At 36.3% G+C, this 23,262-nt stretch overlaps 1 protein-coding gene across 1 annotated transcript in view; it reads right to left on the bottom strand.

Annotated features, from left to right (window-relative positions):
• CTTNBP2 (cortactin binding protein 2) overlaps positions 1-23,262 on the bottom strand; it is an 82,373-nt gene that overhangs the window by 46,748 nt on the left and 12,363 nt on the right. The window contains 1 exon segment of the mRNA XM_021384848.1: positions 1,372-1,596. Coding sequence (XP_021240523.1) covers positions 1,372-1,596 — 225 coding nt within the window.

The raw sequence follows: 23,262 nt of genomic DNA, 5'->3' as shown, positions 1-23,262 counted from the left end.
TGTGCGGGATGCTATAACAGGATCACAGACTGCTTGAGATCAGGCCTCTGGAGGTCATCTGGTCCAGCTTCCCACTCAGAAAGTGACACTTAGAGCAAGTTGCCCAGGATACGTCAAGGTCTCTCCAGCGTGGACATACAAGCTTGCTCTCTTCTATGCTGTGAGACAACCCCTTCCCCCAAAATCTCAACATTTAATTTAAAAGCAGATTGGAGAAAATTAAGAATCTCTAAATATAATTAACAGCTCTCTGGATAAGGCATTACACTGTTTTAAGACTCAGATTTCATACATACAGTACAGTATTATTCAATTGTTTAAACATGGTATCTGAGTTTTTCTGAAGTCTTAACAGATGCTTAAACTGAGCTCAACTGCAGAGCTAAGGTAACAACAAAACATTGCTGATTTAACTCAACTATGCATTTCCAGCATACATCCAGTACTTCTGTGTGAATATTGTTTCCAAAATAGAAATTCCTGCCCAAATGAATTTTATGCCGGCTGTTTTTGCACAGTCTTTATTTTTTTTAACACCAATATACAACTGGCACCAAAAAGTTGTTTCACAGCTGCTGAAGATATTCTACCTAATATACACCCAGCAAGGCCGACTCAAAACCTAGCAAGTATTTATTTTTTAATTATTTCACAAAAACCAATCTCGATCAGTCTACCTTATTAGCGTTCCCCCCTTCTCAGAATATTTGTATTTAGCTATACTTTAAAAATATATCGTTTATATGTTAGTGCAAAATTTGCAACCAAATTTAGCAGTCCTAGTTGGAGTCTCAACCACCAATTACATCAAGAAAGTAGTAAAAAAACATGCAATGTATTTAAGACACTGCTCATATTTTAGGGCAGCAAGCAGAATTTAAAACACTTTTTTTTTTTTTTCCAAAACAGAAAGCAGAGTTGCTAAAAAGAAAGTTTGATCAGAACGGTAAATCAACAATTCACTTTCAAAATGACATTATTTTATCTTCAAAATGAATTATTTTTTTGCAGCGTACTTGTTCCAAAATAATTATCCTAATAGCAAATTTTAATGCAACAGCAGCAGCTTCTCTAGGCTTCAGTGGTGTTGGTTTAAAAATACATTGTAACACTGAGCTGTCCACCTGTATTTTGCATTGACTTGCGCTGGTTCTATTCTATTTATTCCGTAACTAGAGCTAGATTTAAGAAACACATGAGGTACACATAAAATATCAGCAGAAAACTAGCAGCTCACTATATATGACAACTAAGCAATAAAATGTCAACACTCGTGATGATAATGAAGTTAGACAAAGGTGCAAATTAAAGTGACGTGAAAGAACAAGATCAGGAAGGGGAAAAGGAAAAAAAAAGTTGGTAACAGGGTACCTTCTTTTGTCTGTTTTCAGAAGCAGCCAACTGAGCTGACATTCTTTCTTGCATTTTCCTGCAGTGAGCCATGACAGCTTCTAAAATGGACAGCGGGTTCATGCAGATTGGCTTCCTTTCCTTCTCACCAGCCCCTGCCTCAAAGTCTCTCTGAAGAGCCAGGAATGGGTCACTCAGATTAAACCTTCCGTATCGTTCCTGGATAAAAACTTCTTTGCGCCGTGCCTAATAAAAGGAAAAACACAAGATAAAGTAATAAAACTAAATGCATTCTTTGGAATGCAACTACACGTAGAACAGACCTTAACAACCAGTTATGTTTTTATAATATTTTCTTCAGGTATTTCCAATTGCTAATAGACTTAGGCTGATATGCTGCACACATTTCATTACAGTCAATACAGTTTGCTAAGTAAAACCTTCTGCTTCTCCATTTAGTACAGAAATTTCAGTTTGGAACAGTTTCAGGAGTATCACAAGCTGGATGATACGCTGAGAAATAAAGGGAAGAAGAACATTCTAAAACGGTTTTCTATTTCAGTATATTAAAATGTTAGTTAAAGGAAAGCGATAAACACCTGAAGCATTTTTACAATAACAAAATAAGTATTTTTCAAATTCAAGAAGAATTGATGGTATCCTTTTAAATACAGATATTTGCCTAAGAAATAATCACTGAGAAGCAGAGAGCAAAAATGTCACCAAGACCATTCCCAAATCTCTGCTCACGAAAAACTTCATTATCATGTGTTTCTACAAACTATTATTAAACAACACAATTATATTTCCAAAATACAGTACCACACTTCTTTGAGAAAATTAAAATATTACACAATAAAGATAGGATGTAATTTTGCTTGATAAATTTTTGGTTCGTTAGCCCAAAAAGATCAACTTCAGATAAGGTATTTTGATACATTAAATACACACTACATAAGAAGGCCACAGATCAGTACTGACTCCTAATTTTTTTGATAGAAAATATTGTTCCAAAACCTCAGGCTTAAGTCTCATCTAATTTATGAAACAAAGAAAACGAAAGAAGAAACCCAAACAATAGAACTATCCAAAATTTAAAGATTTTGTTGTGGTGTTTTCATGCTTGCACATGTAACAGAAAGCAGAAGGAAGTGAGCCAAACCTTAGTGTACAAACTTTGCAAGTGAAGGTTTGTTACCTTAAAATTAAACTAACCACGAGAGCAGCTCTTTAAAGTATATTTCAAAAATCAGAAAAAAAACAGTGCAGAGAAATACCATCAGAAAGAGGAATCTCAAAAATAAGAGGTTTTTTTTTTTTTTTTTTTTTTTTTAAATGTAAGACTTATTTCAAACTCAGGAAGTTCAGCGAGGAATAAGCAAAACCCGAGGAAGAATAAGCAAATTTTGAGGGGTAAAGGAGGAGGAAGGGGCAGAAGAAGCTAACCAGATGGGTTAGGAAGCCCTTCCAAAAGCCTGATGTTATAACTTTAACATAGGAAAAGAAGGCCATAAAAGGTGACACCCATTCAGGGCATGGGAAATCAAAGAAGAATATGAGAACTATGGGAGAAAAATTCTCCAGGGACTAGCTACAAATAATGTACCTTAGTGAATTCCCAACTTTTGTACTTAGGTAGTGTACAACATTGAAATTTTAGAGGAAATTAAAAGGTAAAATAAATAATTTAATTGCAGCAGATGCAAGTTTACATTACTCTGATGCTTGAAAAACTTTTAAGTCTACTTTCCAATTTGAAAGCGTAAATAGAACCAGAAAATATTTGCACTGCAAATAACCTCAATAACCTCTAATTAGTCCAACATTTCAAAGCCTTGATTTTTTATCTTATATTTTAAAATAAAATACAATAGTTAGTGGGGAGGGGCTATACTTGCAGCTCCTAGCTTTATACACAGGAGTTACAGGTTTTGCATAGCTGAGGAATTCAGCCATTATGCAAGAATGGAACCAAAGCCAGCCCTAACCCTTAATGGACTGAAGCACTAAGCAGACAAACAAGATGACAAACGCAAAAGGTTAAGAATTTGAATAGAGATGGAGGCACAGTCCCTACATAAAACATGAGCAGCATAAAAGCCTCTCAGTTTATATAAAGAGAGTGAGCCATCAAAGTAAAGGAAGTAATATCAAGGTAGGAGCTCAGCTGTAGGTTAAAAAATAAGGAAAAAAAAAAAGCCATCAGACCTTCATTCTGAAGTCCAGAGATCAATAAAGAGAAAAATAAAGAACAAAAGAGCAACTGTTGTGTTGCCATTGTATAATTAATGTTTTGTTTGTATCTTGGCTAGTGCATGCAATTACCATTCTCAACATATGATTTGTATCAGAATTAGTTAAGGACAAGAAAGACAACCAAAAGTTTGGAACAGTTTCCACATTATTAATTATCATCCAGGCTACGGATGTTTTGATTAGAAAAGACTGGAGGGGATATTAACACCTACTTTAAACATAAAGTCATGAGCAAGGAAGGAGAATAAATGATGAGAGTTTACTTATCTAATAAAAGAATTGTGGGGCATCCAGTAACTCCACGTATCCATAGGATACTTGGCCAGATGGACTTCAGATCTGAAGCAGTCTCTGCTGTTATCATACATAGCTCAGATAAATACAAATGTATAGAACAGAAAGGTGAGAACAACACCATTTTGCCTGAAGTCTCCCTTTATCTATTGAAGTCTCAGCAGATAATGCAACACCCATGAACATTTGTCTGTTTTCTCAGTTTGTACTGTTCTATCTTGGAAGCTGCAGTGTTGGTCCTAAAGCAAGACTCATCTAATAAAAGAAAATACCATAACCTCTGGCTATCTGTTCCACACCCAAGAAGATGTTTTGATCAGAGATGAATGTTAACATCACTGTTGATGTTCTCATCTGGTCTCAAACACATCAGAAGGGTTGGACAGTGCTGCACATCATCTTCACCATCTCCTCCAGGCTGAATATGTGTCAGCAGCCATCAGGCACTGATAGAGCCTTTCACGGTACATGAGACTTAGTACTCTGTTAAACCGAACCCCAGTGCTTACTGGGTATTTCTGGAATCTGTCATGCCACAGAAAAAAAAAAATAGAAAGTAGGTTAAATATAGACGCTTTGAATAAAAGAGCATTAAAAAAAAAAAAATCACCACAAAGAAAAACACCCAGTGAAGAATGTCAAAACACTAAGTGAGGATGCCAAGACATTAAAGTGTACCAGAGCACCAGAGGCTCTCACAGGCATGGCGCTCTACCACTGCCACAGCAGAAACTGCGAAACAGTAAATGAATATTCTGCACCAAGAACAGGTCTAAAAATATTCTTAATACATTTTCTGCTTTCAAAACATATTCAATTGCTCATACGTCCTAAGAGAAGAGGTTAGGAAATTCAACAGTCTGACAGGAAAATTAAAATGTCTGTCAGCTTTCACTTACAATGAAAATTTTACTCAGATCATCTACTTTACTTTCCTGCTAACTGGCTTTTTAATTTAAAAACTTCTAGCAGCTGCAAAAAAAGCATACCTTTTTGTACAACACAGATGAGTTGTGGTATTTTGTTGTTGTTGTTGTTGTAATTTGTTTTTAAACTGGAAGATGTCAACACAAAATCCTGCAAATCGTGTTACTTCAATTTCTCCTGAATCACAATAGCCACTTTCTTAGTAGCTTTCCATATATTCTATTGGCAATGCAAATAGCAAAGAATATCAGAAATTCACACTGAGTTTTAAACCGAAATAGGGTAGATTTAGATTAGCCATTAAGAAGAAATTCTTCACGTTGAGGGCACTGGGACACTGGCACAGGCTGCCCAGATGGCCCGTTCCTGTAAGTGTTTAAGGCCAGGCTGGCTTAGCCTATGGGCAACCTGACCTAGTGAGTGACATCCCTGCTCATGGCATGGCGGTTGGACTAGATGATCTTTACAGGTCCCTTCCAACAGAAACCATTCTACGATTCTAAGATCTATGCTTGTCAAGTGCATGCATATTCATACTAAATGTTTAATATAATAAATTGCCGCTTCATCAAAATGATGTACTTAAGCTTAGATGAACAAACATAAATAATGCATTTGTACTGAGAGTGAAAGCATCACAGCTCTTCCTATATATCAATACCTATAAATAATCGCAACATTATGATTTACATCAAATTTGCAAATTGCCGAAAATCTACTTTACACTGAAAACAAAACATTTTAAAAGAAAAGACAATGTGGATATTTTGAAATAGACTTCAGAACTTCATGGAACATTGCCAAATCATTGGGCATTCATTCAAAATTACAGCTTTCCAGAAATCCTAGCATTAGCACTGACAGAGAACTGCTAACATCTTAACATATATCTAACACTATTATTAGAAATCCGTTGTTAGCCCCCAGAAATAAGTCTGTGGGCTCCTGCAGTAGCTACTATACATAGATACTCGCTCAGGCATACTGAGAAGAAAAACAAAAGAACAACAACAACAAAAAGCCCTAGGAAAGAAATAGGAATCGAACTGAGCATGCTCCTTCCCAAACATAATATCCACGGTCACTCTTCCTTTTCTGTTAGGCCACTTTTAAGTTTTGACAAGCGTAAGATTGGCCTGACTTAGGCAAAGAATACCACTTCCATACTTGTCTGCCAAAAGGAGAACAATGAAGTGGAAGGAGAGCAGCAGGCTGGAACACAATCACCTTGACAATATCTAAAACACAATTCCAAATGTATGTAAATGCTTTTTGTGCAGAAGGAAGTGCCACATTCACTTATCTTCCTTGCTGGCATTCTTTTGAGTGAAAATCATCAATTTGCTGAGGAAATAAAATGTTTTCTGTGTAACACTGTTTGAGGTATACCTGTTGCATCTCACTCTAAGAGATCTCAGATGTAAAAACAGCTAATTTGTGAATGCTGGAGCTTGCTTATAAATTTAGCTTAGCCAACGTGGCAGAACCTTTGGGTACAACTAAGACCAGAACTTCCGGTATGTGAATGAAATACATCGTAAAAACGTAGGTGTTTTTTGACTCCACGAGGCCCTGCTTCCACAGCAACAGCAGACTACTGACATCCTGCTTAACCACTCTCTGTTGCCACGCAGCACCCACTCACTGGTCCTGGGAAAGCTCCCTGTGGGGCAGCACTGGTAACAGGCTGACACATAGACAGCAGTCCTCAGGCTTCTTTTCCTAAACAACTTCTCAGCAGGATTCACCCCACAATCTTCTTCACAGGGCAGCTGCCAAATAGTTGTGCCAAGGTGTGTAAGGGGGAAGCATGTTGAAGCGCAGTAGCAAATTGGGGAGAAGAGACAGAAAGGAGATGAATCAGAATACCTTAATTTAAAACAAAACAATCCCTGATGGAAATAATGATGGATATGTATAATCATAATAGTTTTGTATGTTATTCCCTTAGCTTATTACAGCTCTGACCCTTTGCACTTCACCAATAAACACGAGATAGGAGAAACAGAAATACTAAAACCAGAAAATTCTCTTACATCTTTCAGCATTGAGTTTAATGCCATAACAGCTAGCAGCAATACCAGGATATCTGCTTTTGATGGCACTCGTTATCTGGGGAATGTACAGCCTAATGTCACATGGGCCATTAATCCTTTAAAATAGTCTCTGCATGATTTGATGTCTGTGCTAAAACAGCATTAGCAGCGTCTGGCATTAACTTAAATTGCACAGCAATATATACAGAAAATAACATTTTAAATGTCTACTTGCAAATAATTAACTAAATGTATTTTCAAACAGAAGATTTTCAAAACCAGAAAAAATATGCATCTACTATAGCAGGTAATCACAATTGCTGTATTGTGAGAGGTGCTATATGAATTTATAAGTTATCAGTTTTATACACCCGCACATGTCCATTTGCACATCAACTAGTTTTTTTTAATTACAGAACTGAGACTGAAAATATTTAAAGGTAGATTAAGATGTCTGTGGGAAATTGTATTTTTGAAGCAAATGCCACCGTTTTGCAAAATTATTACTTAAGACAAATCCTCCAATAGGAAACTGGAGAACTGCTAATGAAATGGAGGTAAGTATATCTAAAAACAGATAAAAAACTACAACTTTAAGAGGTTAATTCATTAAATTCACTATTGCAGTAGGGTAAAAGCTTAGACAGATTTACAGCAGCGTTTAAATTCAGCCCAGTAAGAACAACACATTTATACACAACTGTTAAATCCTTATATTAGTCCCCTTGCTTCAAATCCTGTGTAAGACTGCAGCTACCACGTGCAGAACAGCTGAAGTTCTCTGTGTGCAAGGCTAGCCTATAGCTCTGTGCTAGATCAATGGCAGACTACAAGTTTACTTTCATAAAACAAAGCTGAACTGAAAAATGACTTCAGAAAGGAAAAATGATCAAAGGTACAAGAAGGCTTCTCTATGACGGAGGGCCAAATAGAAATAGGTCTCTTCAGCGTAAAACAGAGACAACCATGGAAAAGTATGTTAGAGGTCTGCCCACTGAAAGGACAAGTAGCCATCCTCCCATGATGTACAGAGAGGAGTTCTGGTGGAACACAAATTATTCTCAGTGAGATCAGATAAACTTCTGGAATGTGTTGTCCAGGCAGAACGTATAAGCTGTCAATGGGAGATTTCCAGGATTAGACTGGACAAGACACTCAGCAACCTGATCCATCCTTGACATTAGTCCTGCTTGAAGCTGAAGAGTGGATGAAGCAATCTCTCAAAGCGCTTTCCAACTTAGCTTATTCCAATTACGAAGTCTAATAGATTATTTTCCCTGTTGTTTAAACAGGAATACAAGGGAGCAAGCAAGACCTTCAAACAGTATCTGTCTTACTGTGGAACTAAAGCAAAAAGCAGAACAAAAGAAAAAAACAAACAAGATCAATTAATATATAAGCAACAAATAAGCCCAATGAGGAAAAATGAAAAATTAACTACACAGTATAAACTATATTGTTAACTTCTTTCAGTAATAATCTAAATTGATATTAATTGCAAACATTTGCTGAAATGAGTTTACATCAACAGTTTTCATAATCAGTAGCAGAATATACAAGCAATAACAAGTTTAATGCTGCACTTTGTGCCCAACACATTTCAGTGTCTCCTCTTCATTTATCTGCCAAGTTAAAAGTTAAGCAAGTCCAAGTCTTCCATGCAGCAACTGGTGATAAACATCAAAAATGGGACTGCGTGTCCTACACTGCTGTGGAACAATGGAACTGAATTAAGGCTGCTCCAGAACCCTCATACAAAATTTCCTTCCTTTCAAGAGCATTTGCTCCTCTGATTAATTTCCTTTTCCACATATACCAAAATTGTTTCAGCAGATGTTGATAGGTTCATGCAAATATTTTCTTTTGACATATGTATTAGGAAGTGGCAAAAAGTTTTCTAATGCTAACTAGCACAGGAGGCAGTAGAAGCTTATTTTACATGTTACATTAAAGAGAAGGGTAAACTGGTTTCTAAACAAAAATGAAAAGATAGCAGACTTCTTAAAAGAGGAAAGTGGTTAAAATAAAACATATTTATAAATCTTATTTGGCGGTATTATACGGTGTCTTGAAATTATTTGTTGGAGCTTCTTGTTTAAGCAAGAGAAAAATTATCAATGAATATATACTCATTACAAAGTATGTTATACTATGATGAATTAAGAATGAAGGTACGGAGGCTTTTTTATGCAGGTGTAAGTGAATGTTTTCAAAGTATCACATGAGATGTTATATATAAAATGTTTTACAGAGCAAACTTAAAATGTAAATGCAAATGTCAGTGCCTCCTGAAGAAAGAGTATGATCACTTCATGCTCAACTACTCCTTAGAACCTTAACTATTATATTAACAAACCTTAACTTAATCACAGAATCATGGAATTGCTCATGTTGGAAAAGATCTTCAAGATCATCAAGTCCAACTGCAACCTAACTATACCACCCTAACTCTAACAACCCACCACTAAATCATGTCCCTGAGCACCACATCCAAATGGTTTTTAAACACATTCAGGGATGGTGACTCAACCACCTCCCTGGGGAGCCTGTTCCAGTGCTTAACAACCCTTTCTGTAAAGAAGTTTTTCCTGATATCCAACCTAAACCTCCCCTGGCGCAACTTGAGGCCATTTCCCCTTGTCCTGTCACCTGTCACCAGTGAGAAGAGACCAGCCCCACTCTCACTGCAATCACCTTTCAGGTATTTGAAGAGAGCAATGAGGTCTCCCCTCAGCCTCCTCTTCCCCAGACTAAACAGCCCCAGCTCCTTTAGTCTCTCCTAGTAGGGCATATTCTCCAAGCCCTTCACAAGCCTTGTTGCCCTTCTTTGGACCTGCTTCAGCACCTCCATGTCCTTTCTGTACTGAGGCACCCCAAACTGAACACACTACTCAAGGTGAGGCCTCACCAATGCCGAGTACAGAGGCAGGATGACTTCCCTAGTCCTGCTCACCACACCATTCCTGATACAAGCCAGGATGCCATTGGCCTTCTTGGCCACCTGGGCACACTGCTGGCTCATATTCAGCCGACTGTCCATCAGCACACCAAGGTCCCTTTCCATCAGGCAGCTTTCCAGCCACTCCTCCCCAAGCCTGTAGGGTTGCCTGGAGTTGTGACCAAAGTGCAGGACTCAACGCTTGGTCCTATAGAGACTCATACGTTGGCCCACTGTTCCAGTCTATCCAGGTCCCTCTGTAAAGCCTTTCTACCCTCTGGCAGATCAACACTCCCTCCCAAATTGGTGTCATCTGCAACTTCCTTTCATCATCACTGTAATACTCATATCTATGCAAAGTCTAAAAGTAAGTTAGATTTGTATGAATTGAATTTTATGTCAAAAGCATTTGATGAATGCATTCAATCTGTTTTCAGTAGTAAGTCAAATAGCATAAGAGAAGAGCTTGTGTGTACACTTTCAGGATGTTACTGAGGCTGAAAAAACAGAAACTTTCTGAATAGTGATGATGATCTAACAGACTGCTACTTCAAAAAGGGTGAAAACAGGGAAAGGAATTGAGAAATAACATGTCAAAAATCAGCAAGCTAAACAAAATCAACATATTGGTGAATTATGCTCTAATGGATCTATAGAACTTCTTCATACTATAAAACAATGGTCTCCACCAATCACTGATCAGGATCACAAAAGAATATAAGACAAGCAGTGGTAAAGAAAAGAAAACAGACCTCTTCAGTCATTTTTAATGTAAGGCATACATAATCATAAGAAGCACTCAAAACTATCTTATTGCAGTGTTGCAAGACAGCCAAAGCCTGCCTAGTCACAGCCATACAAATGTATCAATGAAAGTTTCTACCATGAGGAGACTGTATCAAAGAGGAGATATAGTCAGTTTTTCAAGAAAAGTTGTCCTAAGCACGAACCTCTGCAATGTAATAACAAAAAGCTGCACTGTTCTCTCATTCACAACAGTTCACTGAACTTTCTGAAAATTTATAACTTGCAAAATGTCTCTTTCTCAGAATCACAGCTCAAAACCCAAGCTTTTAAAAAGTTCGGGGTTTTTTTTGTTTGTTTTAACCCTGAAAATGCATGGCTACATGTTGCTTTACAAGGCTATCCCTAGTAGCCTCCATTCAAGAAGATACATAAAGCCCTCATTTTAAGGCATACAAAGCCAGCTCTTACCTAGCAACTGATGAGAACAGAAAAGCACATTTTCTCAGTTTCATGCCAAGAACCCAAATACTAAAGTGGTTCACAAAAAGCTGTACAATTCCCTCCTCTCTTCTGCACTCCAAAGTGGACTTAATAAAACTACAATGTTCCTAAAAATGTCAGTTCTTATTGAAGTCTCTCTGTGTACAGAAGGACAGATATTTAATTAACAGTTAAACAATATTAGACTTACAATATAACAGAAAGCACTGAAGAACTACACAGTAAAGATGAAGCCTGATTCTCCACTGGGGCCTGACTCCATAAGAAGAGATATATCACCTACTATCACCAACTTATTATTACCCCAGTATTGCTAAGTAGCACAACCGACTACCCCTTCTCCATGTTACCTGACAAAAAACTCCAGGAAATTAAGAGGTAAAGACAGGATAGATAGAAATATGTTTCCTTTTTTTTTTTTTTTACTAGTTTTCCCTCTTAGAGTAACGAAAATCCCCCATTTTGAGGTTGGAAAAAGAAAAGGATTTAAAAAAATGTAAAGGCCATATATTCCAAAGCTAAGATCAGTACTAACAGGAAAAAAAAAATCTAGAATATTCTTAACTTTTTATAAATGTTAAAGGTGAAACTCAGGCCTTGTAGGGAGCTCCTGCATGAGGAAAAAGAAAAAGCTCAAATCATGTAGCAACATGTGGTTTTAATTGAGAATAATCAGCCAGATGTTCTACATAAAGATGACATTAGGCCAATTTTATGACGGCTTTGTTGTCTGATGCTTAAACATTTGAAAGTTATAGGCCAATATTTTGTAAGGATGTATCACTGTTCTGTACTGTGATTATTTAACCACCCAGACATTTATTATTTCTGAAAATGCAGATTTTCATCCTGGTAGAATCTCAATGGAAGAGAATTAAACTTTCTGGTTACTTTAAACAAATGCTTTGTCTAGACTTCTTCACAGATTCGACTTTATAGTTCAAATTCATGCAAATCCATTCATAATTCTCTGCCTGGAAATCTGACAGTCATTCTTCCAAGTACTGAAGGAACTCTGACTTCACGTCTGACAAAAAGAGCGCTTTAACCTCCACACTTAGAGGTTAAATGCTTCTTCAGTTCAGCAACAGGCAAAATGTATCGAAGGTTTAATAAAAACTGTAAATGTAACTAAATCAATCTGTAATTCTTCTTCCATTTGCAGCATTCAGACTTCCATATTTTCAAATTATCAAAATCTCAGCTAAATTTCATCTCATATTGCCGTATAACCTTTCCCTGATTACCAGACTAAGTAATTAAAAAGTCAGCAAATGGGGTGTTTACTGTGCTCAACAGTGTGGATCTATCTGAGATACAGGAAGAGAATTCAGAGTTTTCAAATTATTTCCAGTACTCATTTTGGAAGGTGAATTTTGAGAGTAATATATATTATCTCCAAGGAGAATTGTATTCTTGCTACTGTTCCTGGAGAAGAGACTGACCGAATGAATATATCTAGCTAAATATACTTGATTTCTAGAATGGAACGCTGGAGTAAACAGAATCCTCATCTGCATTCTGGACGGTATGGCCCTCATAAAAACTTTACAGCACGTTCAAGATAGTACTCTCTTCACAGATACCATTACTTAAAAATTATCAATTTTAAAATTGTCATATAGCGGTTTACATTTCCACAGTAACTAGCTAAAATTGTATTCTGCTATTTCGTAGAGAACTCTCTATAATCGCTGTTGCTCTGTTTTCTCAATTTTTCCATTTATCTGAACAAATGGAATGCTGGCCTCTGTAACAGAGCTCACACTAAGTACTTGCAGCACTCTGCCAGAGCTACTAAGACAGATGTCTCCCTGGGAGAACTACCCACTGCTCAGAACAGCATCTAAACAGAGCAGAAAGGAGAAAGGCATGGGGACACAGACCCAAACACAACAAGAATAACTGTTATGTAAATATTTTTGAATATTTGCAAATAACCCTACTCAAGTCTCTTATAATAACAGAAATACTTTTATAAACTTAACTCCAAAGAACCAAGAACAGACCTCAATCTTCAAAAATTGGAAGAAGCAATAAAATAGGATGCATGAGATGCACAAAAAAGGGAAAGCAGTATTATGCGTAGGTTGCACTTCAGTGTAAACATCGACAAAATGAACTGCACTATTTGTTCTTCCTTAACTAAAAATGGAAAGTTACAGTTAATATAACAGTACGTATAGGATGTCCCAGTTACATTTCTGGTCGTCAGCAACGTGAGTAATGATGGCAACTAGATAAAACACTTTACAGAAGTCACTGTAACAATAAAGTCACAGCTGCATTATTTATACAGATCACAGAAACCAAGAAACAGTTGCAGTAACATGATGCTAGGGTGTTTTTTTTTTAATCATTATTTTCATAAATACTGTGAGCATCTTTACTAAAGTAGTTTAAGATGGATTACACAAGAAGATCGAATGGGAGTAGGAGGAATCAAGTAGAAAAGGAAATGCAATTACCCAAATGCGCAACCAGCAGAACACTTCCAGCTACATTAGTAGTTACATGTCTGGCAATGACAAAGATATTCAGATCTTATGTCAAAAACAAAAAGAGAATATAATCAGTTTAACAGTCGGTGCTGAAAGGAAAGTTTCCAGCAATTTCACACTAGTTTCATACTGCTGATCTCCAATTAGGACAGTCTGGAATAATGGTATCTTTGTGAGTCGTGAAGTTTAAGCTTGGTAATCAACACATATAAAGGAGTGTTCAAATATAGGTTATCGAATGTTTTGCTTTGTTCAGTATTTATTATCTCCCTTTGGTAAATAGGAAATAACTAACAGAAGAAGTAAGGTAACCCTAATAAAAGCTTACTTTGTCAGTAGCTTCAAGAAGAGGCCTTTATAGGTATCTCTCAGGATCTCTCAAAGTTAATCAATTAAGGAACTGCTGCTGCTATACCCCCAATATCTATTGGAAAAAGTAAGCCTTGGCTCCCTTTGAAATGAAATAAGGCTGTTAAGGAAAATCTACTTGATACCTTTATCATGAAAAGAAAAGCCTTTACTATTAATTATCCACATTGACTTCCAGAGCTATTATTACAAAAAAACATTAGATATAAAAAAAATGAATACTTTGATGAGTGATCAAAATCCTTACAACATCTTATCTTTTACACAGGATATTAATACATAAAGTCAAACCACCAATACTATAAATAGTGTTTCTAAACTATTCTAACAGTCTCTGGCAATATCAAGAATAAGATATAAGGCTGTTCTTTTTAAGCAACAACAAAAACCAAACACAAACAAAAACCTTTTAGAAGATAACATTTTACAATTTCCTGCACTACAGCATTAGAATTTGCTGTCTCAAGAAATATGGTTTTCTTCAAATTAGACACAGCAAAGCCATTTTCTTACAGTGTACTCAGTCATGGAGTCATCACTGGGGCCTTCCAGTGCTTTAAAGGAGCTTATAAACAGGAGGGACACCTATTTTTCTTTTTACATGGGAAGATATCGACAGGACAAGGGGGAATGGCTGTAAACCAAAAGAGCGGAAATTTAGATTAAATGTTATGGGGAAATTCTTTATTCAGACTGAGGTTAGGCACAGGAACATGTTACCCAGTGAAGCTGTGGATGCCCCATTCCTGGAGGCATTCAAGGCCAGGTTGGATGGGGCCCTGATCTGCTGGTTGGCAACCCTGCCCACAGCACGAACTAGATGAACTGGATGATCTTTAAGATCCCTTCCAACCTAAGCCATTCTATAATTTTATAACTAAGTAGAGAAGCACAATTTTTAAAAACTGTTCACAGTTTTTAAAACATTTTTAAAACAGTTTTTAAAAACACATTAAGTAGCTTTATAAGAAACAAATTTAGCTGACGTAATATGAACTGAAAAAGATAAAAGACATAACCCATGATTGAGATAGAAAGATATGAATAACCTTTTAGATTGTCTCTAACAATGCTGTTTATATAGGTGAACAAAGAGCATGCTGTGTTATTTCAAAACTTTAAATAAGCCACAAATAAAGCAAGCATTCCGAATGAAGCACTGAAAATCATTTCATCTATTAACCCATCTGAAGTTTAGTCATACTTTATAGTTTTCTTAATATCAATTTGAAATTGCCTGCAATAGTGCAATAATACTTTAATTATGGTTGCTTATTAAAAGTAACGATCAGATGAATAAGGACACAAACTGCAAATCATTACCTCCTAAACTTTAAGTAAAAAATAAATTTTTGCAAAGAAATTCAAACATGCAAAAATGACAATACGAACAAGACATTAGCTAATTTCTATTTCACAGTTGACTTCTGCCATCGTGGCCAACGATTACCATCACTGTCTATAACAACAACCTTTGTTACATACAGTTTAACATCTTCTGCTTCTCCTTCTAGCTGATTACCATTTTTCAAAGACACCTGCTATAAAACAGCCTGTCTTACTGTCTGCCAAAAACCTCTAGAGCTGCCTTCTGCATGCTTCTAGCTCTGTTCTTCGGTATGGGAGAACAACGAGATTCTTACAGAAGTTCAGGTTGGAATTTTAAATTCACAACAACTCAGCAGAATTACTGCAAGTAAAGTTCTCAATAATTTATAGGCAGCATAGCTTTCCTTGACAGATCACACGCTGTAAATGTAATTTTTACAGTCTATTTGTGAACGACCAAGCTCCATATAGCTTCATTCCCTTTTTCCTGATAGCCCTCAGACTTCCTCCACTTGGACCCTGAAGTTCACTCCAGAAGCATTAGACCTTACAGTACAACTCCTGTTGACTTTATGTTGAGGATAAAAAACTTTATATAAATGCAACTAACAATTCTATTTTAACATTGAAATTACAGTGCATAAGCAAAAAGAAGCATCATCCCATCACAATACGCAGAAGGTAATAACATAAAAAGAATGCAAAAACTCTACCTGACAAAACAGAATTTCACGATTAAAACCTCAGTCTGCAATAGGCAAAGCCTACCTTGGCCAAGTGAAGGAAGATCTTTTACCAGATAAAACTTACCAGGAAGCAGACCGGTCAAGTTATGTAATCACAGCTTGCAAGTTTCTACAGCTCCCCTTCCAAAACTGCTTATTATTTAGCTGAGGTTTTGGTTTTTCCTTCTTATTTAATGTTTCCTTTCCCCAAGGAATAGCACATTCATTAATGGCATGTGGAACCATGCATGAACATGCAAACATCTTGCATAATTAAAATATCAAATTTTCACTATCAATCTAGGTTACCTACCAAAAAAAAAAAAAGTTGTTAGTCTTCTGTCATGATAAACAGAATATGATACAGTAAGATTTTTTAAATATTGCTTGATCTTCACATATTCCTAAATAATAGCAAGCGCAGTACAGAAATATTTACACATGACAATTCCATCAAAATATTTGATATTTTCATTTAGATTAAAGTAGAACTAAGTGCTTCAGTCCTTAATCAATGCCAGCCTTCCACAATGTCCAGCTCAAGACTTGAAATCAAACTAGCATGAGCACAAAATGCGTTCTGCCCTTTGTGGAGAAAGGCTCCAGAAGAGCACTTTACAGTGACCCAATTTTACAAGTAAGGTTCATCTGCCTTAAATTCAAGTGTAATCATAATTTTAGAACGTGGTGGGGGTATTTCTGTTTTTAGAAAATGAACACAGGGAGATATAAAGATGTTTTGTTTGTCCATTCTTTAAAGATCTAGACCTATCAGTATGTACTTTCTTTTATACTTATACAAGATAACCCAGGCATGTATAGGTAACCAATGACTGCCTAAATTAACAGGGAGAACACCACAAAAGGAGCAACTTTGTACAGTGATACAACTAATGCTAAGAGTGTGCCTACACTCCATCCATTTGGAAGGAGGTATTAGTCTGGACCAACTCCAATCTCATGTGGATTTCGCATCCATTAATGGCTAAATAATATTAAAGGTGTTTCTAACGTGAACTTTTTGATTTAAGTTTCATCCAAAAGAAGTTGAGTTTACACAGTCTGAGGGTGGTCTGTGAGGCAAATCAAAGCTGAGGACAGGGAGGAGCGTGTCTCCAAAAGCACACTCTTGATTTGAATACAAAGGTAGATTCATCCAAGTAACTCTTTCACACAGACATGCACATATATATGAATATGCACACACATGCAACACTGGCCTAAAAGTGACCAAGTCCTGCACCTGGGTCAGAGCAATCCCAAGCACAGATACAGGTTGGGCAGAGAATGGCTTGAGAGTGCAATGGGCACCTGCAGCCTGGAAGGCCAACCGTACCCTGGGTTGCATCAAGAGAAGTGTGACCAGCAGGTTGAGGGAGGTGATTCTGCCTCTCTATTCTGCTCTCATGAGATTCCACCTGGAGTACTGCATCCAGTTCTGGGGCCTCTGATACAAGAATTATATGGAGCTGTTGGAGTGGGTCCAGAGGAGGGCCACGAAGATGATCAGAGGACTGGAGCACCTCCTATATGAGGACAGGCTGAGGGAGCTGGAGCATTTCAGCCTAGAGAAGACTATATAGCAGCCTTTCAGTACCTGAAGAGGGTCTACAGGAAAGCTGGGGAGGGACTTTTTATAAAGGCATGTAGTGACAGGGTGAGGGGGAACAGTTTTAAACTGGAAGAGGGTAGGTTTAGACTAGATACTAAGAAGAAATTCTTCACTGTGAGGGTGATGAGACACTGGAACAGGCTGCCCAGTCAGGTTGTGAATAGTTCCAGGGAGGGGGCTTTCAAGGCCAGGCTGGATGGGGCTTTGAGCAACCTGGTCTAGAGGGAGGTGTCCCTGCCTATACCAGGGGGGTTGGAACTAGATAGATCTTATAGGTATCTTCCAACCCAAACCAGTCGATGATTCTATGATTTATCATAATGAACACCAACCCCTAACAAAAGAGCATTCCATTTCAGGGGTATTTATTTTATTTCATATTTTAATAAAGAAGGGAGCAAAGTTTTCAAGTAATGTTGTATTATACCATAATAGCCTTGGAAATTAAATTCTTTGTATTTTCATTGCAGCTTGTTATTTATTTACAGAATAATCTAACCACTATAGAACAAATAATCCTTTTAAAAAAGATTAAAACACGTTTCATTGAGTTTTCCTTAAAACTAGCGAATTTATCATGAAGCTGAAAGCTGATATCTTAGTGGTTCTAAAATGATTAATAGTAGAGTTGAAACCTGAAAAGTAGCATCCAATATACTATTTATAATTTAAAGAAACATTTTATAATCTACACAGAGAGCAAAATGGAATCGATATTCACTATACCTGTTAAAAGCTCTTTAATTTAAAACCTTGTCTTCTTAGGCCACAAGCTTTTTAAGGTAAAGCTAATAGAATGTGATCTTAAATTTAATTGTGGCTATGAGATATTATTACATGATGCATTAGCTTCTGTCTTTTGATCTAACAATTTTGTTGCATTAATATCCACACTCTCATCACAAAATTCAACAACTGTTCTTCAAGAAATCACATGCCTTGCTAGGAGAACTCAGAAGTTATCAAAAATGGATTTCCTACTTTGCCATAAGAAAGTATGATACATTTTCAACTCTATTGATTAGCCCGCAAACCTATCAAAATACTTAAATTTAGGAAGACAGACTGTACTATCAAATCCCATAGCACATTTATTTCTCACCTTTTTTTTTTTTTGATAAATTTTAGGTAATGTAACTTTAATGAAGCTGCTCAGAAAATTTAAGTTAAATTTTCCATAACTTTCTGTTCTACTGTTCATATACTGTGCCCAATAACACAGACACTCCCCTTACACAAATCTGCACCCTTCCCCTTTAATCAAGGCTTTGACAAATCATAGAATCCTTAGAGTTGGAAGGGACCTCTGCATGACTTCTCTCATCCAGCTGCCTGCTTTTATGAAACTACTCAGTTCTGTAGATTTAACAAATCTATAAACAGTAAATAAGCTTTCCTAACTAGGGAAACTGTGGTAAAAACACTACAGGGCTTCGTAACACAGAAAAAAACCCCTACAACTAAATTCACCTTGCCATTTGCATCCTGTCCTCTTGATCCTGCCATCACATCCACAGCAACTGTTGATTTGGTGCTCGCTTACGCTCAGGGAAAATATATTGCTCCATAGCAATGTCACCTTTAATTAAACTAAAGTATATATGTTGTTGGTGTTGATGATTCTTTTTTGTTGTTGTTCATGATAATTAAGGCACACCATAGAAGCAAGTATAATACAAATGTTCATTTTACCATTCACCACCTAATGAAATTTACATATGCAAATAAAATAAAAAGGTAACATTAAACAAAAATCTCAACTAGGAGGAGGAGTTTTAAGTTTTCAGAAGAAATATAAACTACTAGTGAATTAACTTAATGAGAGAATCACCATCAAAAACATTATTTAGACTTCATAATTCCATCCTTAACAGCTTACACTAGCACTTCATCACAAGTGGTTTAAAAAGGCAGATACAGTAACCTTTTTTATTGCTGAAGAAAAAAAATACTGTATTTGAGGTCACAGTTGTGTGTGACCAGTGCCACGCTCTGAATATGTGGCTACATTACCTTTACATTACAAATAGATTGCCACAATTATCCCCTTACTATAGGGGGTTAATTTGGATAAGTGACAACTATGAAGGAAAGCAGCTAAAGTCTTTTTTTCTTTTAAACTATATGAATTCCCGATAGCTATTAAACAGTGCTATTTCTTTTTAATGAAAAGAACTTCAGTGATTTAAAACTTAATCTGATCTTAAATTTAATTGTGGTGCAATCCTCATCACGGACCTACTAAACAAAGAAATTACAAATTCAAAAAGAACTATCTTAAGTCATTCAGTGCAGTAGTTATTACAAAGCTAAAGGGCTGATTAGAGAGATTTATAGAAAGATCACCTTCCTTGGGGTGAATACTGATGCTGACCTCCATTGCAAATTAACTGTTCACTTGGAGAATAAATCTGGAATTTTGACCCCAAGTGTCATGAAGGTCTGCTGCCAAAGATGCTGGTTGTCACTTGCCCAGCAACTTAAATTGTGCTAGACGACAACTATTATACTTTCTTTCAAATCTGAACTACTCTCAATTGCAACTTTCAGAGTCAACATTCCTTAGAAAAGAAATGGGGTTCAAACAGAGATTAATTCATTAAAATACTATGACTATAATAGTCAAGAGTATACTACAACAGATTTACACACGCTAAAGGCAAAAAAACCTTTGCTTTTCTCTGTTTATATCAAAGCAGCAAACTGCTTTATTACAGCAAGGATAGAAGACATTGACCCAGTTAAATAATGCTTCCCACTTCACCAAGTGAAACAACAGCCCTTTTTTAGAAATAGGAATGCTTTGCATCATTATGCGTCTGCAGTTGTACACGTTATAAAAGAACAACAACATATTGTGAAAACACAGACATAGAAAGATGTCATATTACTTACGAATGTAGTTTGGATTTGAAGTTTTATTTTCATTTCAAATGAGGCTTCAAGATATCAAAACTTTCATATAAAAAACAATGGAAACTCGGCAATATACGATGCACAAAGATGCAGTAAAAGGAGTTAATTATCACACGTGATATCTTGGGTTTGATTCTCTCTCTGTTATCACATGGCACAAATTCAAGTGCTTCAATAAAATCTATTATATCTACAGTATTAACCTTCCTAACGGAATTTATCATTATTCTCCACAGGATGACTAGTAAATTTCGTTAAGATTTCTTCCCACGATCCCAAACTATTGGCCTTTCTCACTTTTAATTTTTATTCTACACAGAATAGCCAGAATGGATGCTGCACAGAAAGAATCTCCTGTGGGGAGACTTGAAATTCCCTCCTTCCACTTTTTAAACAGTAAGGTAACAAACTCTGAATCCTTTTTCCTTTATTTTCTTTACATTACACCTTTTTGAAACTTTCTGAAACAAGCAGAAAAAGCTATGCAGCATCCTAAACATAAGTTATAAATGATGAGTTAGTAAACATCTTCTCAGTTGCTTACTAACACCAACAGAAGGTCAAACAGATACTCACAAAACGCAAACTTTTTGTGATATAATGAATTACATGCAAATGGACAGTAAAAACAGAAGCACCTAAAGGTAGTACCACTCTCCCTTTCAGAAATATTACAGCAGTAACAACTGCTACAGAATATCATTTTAATTTCATTTCTTTCACCAGCTTCTCAAGCTGTACATAATTACACAGCTATTTTTTAAATGACTCCAAAAAATAATTTAAAAAAAAAAGAAAAACACCCAGACCAGAAGATATGAAAACACAGCACATTCAAAAGATTATAATTTTAGATTTCTGTGAGCTATTAAGTAGTAGAGCTCACTCCATACATGACTGGCTTAGTTCACAAAGAGATCAGTAATGTTTTCTGCTTAATCCATCAGAACCCACACAAGCAAATCACACCATAGGAATATGCATTGAACTATAATCTTGAAAAACACATTTCCAAAACGAGCCAAAAAAAATCATTTAAAACAAGACTTAAAAATAGACTTAAGAGATAACCCCATAATATGTCAGCTAGATAAAAAACAAACAACGAAAAACAACACAGAGTGAGGCATAAATTCCAATCCCATATCTTATCCAAGAACATTTTTTCTGCTCCCTAGCTCCCACTCCTTAATTCTGAAAGAAATTTCTGTTCCACTCCACCAAGGAATACAGTGGATAAGGTGTTTGTGATGACAGAACGCATATACCAAGAGAAAAATCATTTGGCACTGTGTTCCTATAAGAGTCAGCCCGACAAGAAATCTCACTTACGGATGTTGAAGGTGAGTGGTTTAATTACTTTTTTTTAATTATTTATTTATTTATTTATTTATTGTGCTCTTATAGAAAGAACACATTAGATCAGTCACACCTTCAGTAAAGCACATTATATGGTTTCAGACGAAATTAGTAAAGCAGGAAACAAGAGAAGTCAGTATAAGAAAGTATACAATGAATGGGAAAAGGACAGACTAACAGAGACGCATCAAGCAGGTCCTGTTACAGTGGGAAGCATCGCGTCAGGTGCAGGTTACTAGCAGTACTGCATGAGTCAGTCTTTGAATTATATTTGATGTTATCAGTTCTTTCGTGATCAGTCAGGATCACTTCATTTTCATGCCAGGAATTTTCCAGGAGAGATATTTCCAATAGATACATAAGTACTATTTACTGCACAAAGTTTACAAATGCTCAGTTAAACCCCACTAAATGAGTACAAATAAGGGTATGCACTTTTAAGAACGACGTATTTAAACTTCAGTGATTACAGAGAAAAATCTGAGATGACAACCGTAAGAATGAACAGTTACTTTCTATCAGAGTAAAAGATCAGGAACACATAAAATGGCTTAATAAATGTATACATAACAGCAATTAAAAACTGTCAATAAAATCACTTAGAAGACAACTCAATAATACATGGCTTGAAATCGGCAGGTTCTGACCCATCAAAAGAAATTAGGCTTTGAAACAGCCTTGCACTGGGATTGAAAAACCAAACATACAAACAAATCAGAAAAACAAGCCTGCGCCCACACTTCCCTAGCTTTTAAAAAACGATCTTGATCAGTCTTTGAAATGGTAACATAAGAGGTCATTTCCATTTCCTCATGGCTTTAAGGATACATGAAGTAGGACACCTTTTGACAGAAGGGCATACAAAGTCAGTAACAAATTCAACACAATTCCAATGGGATTATCTTGTTATTCACCTCTTAAAAAGATCTATATCTGGCTATCTGGTAGCTTATTTTGTAGGTTGCTTAGAGGCTACAGCCACTAATACTGCTGACCTGTGGTAACTGATTCTCAAGAAGCCAGAAGATCCCAAAGTATCATATTCCAAGATATCAAGCTACAGTTCCTCAGTAGGTACAATTTCCAAGTTTCTCAGTACTGGTATAGTCAACCAGGCAAACTGCCTGGAAGAATGAGTTCCATATGGATTTTGTTAAGAGGATTTTACTAGAAAAATATAGGAATTGAGATGCAAGAGAAAGAGGGGCAAAAACAAACAAAACCACTGAGAAAAAAAATCCCACCACTTTTCAATATCTCTATACCACAGATGAAATGAAGCAATTTTTATACTGATTTTTGGTCAGCCAAAAATGCTGTACACATACTGACACGCTACTCATTTCAGCAGGTGTATGGGAATCCAATGTAGACTTTCTTTCCTTTATGATACTAAGGAGGA

Source organism: Numida meleagris, chromosome 1, assembly GCF_002078875.1.
Source record: "Numida meleagris isolate 19003 breed g44 Domestic line chromosome 1, NumMel1.0, whole genome shotgun sequence".
Classification (NCBI taxonomy): domain Eukaryota; kingdom Metazoa; phylum Chordata; class Aves; order Galliformes; family Numididae; genus Numida; species Numida meleagris.
Note: the sequence above shows the minus strand (reverse complement) of the source record. Positions and strands in the feature narration are given on the sequence as shown.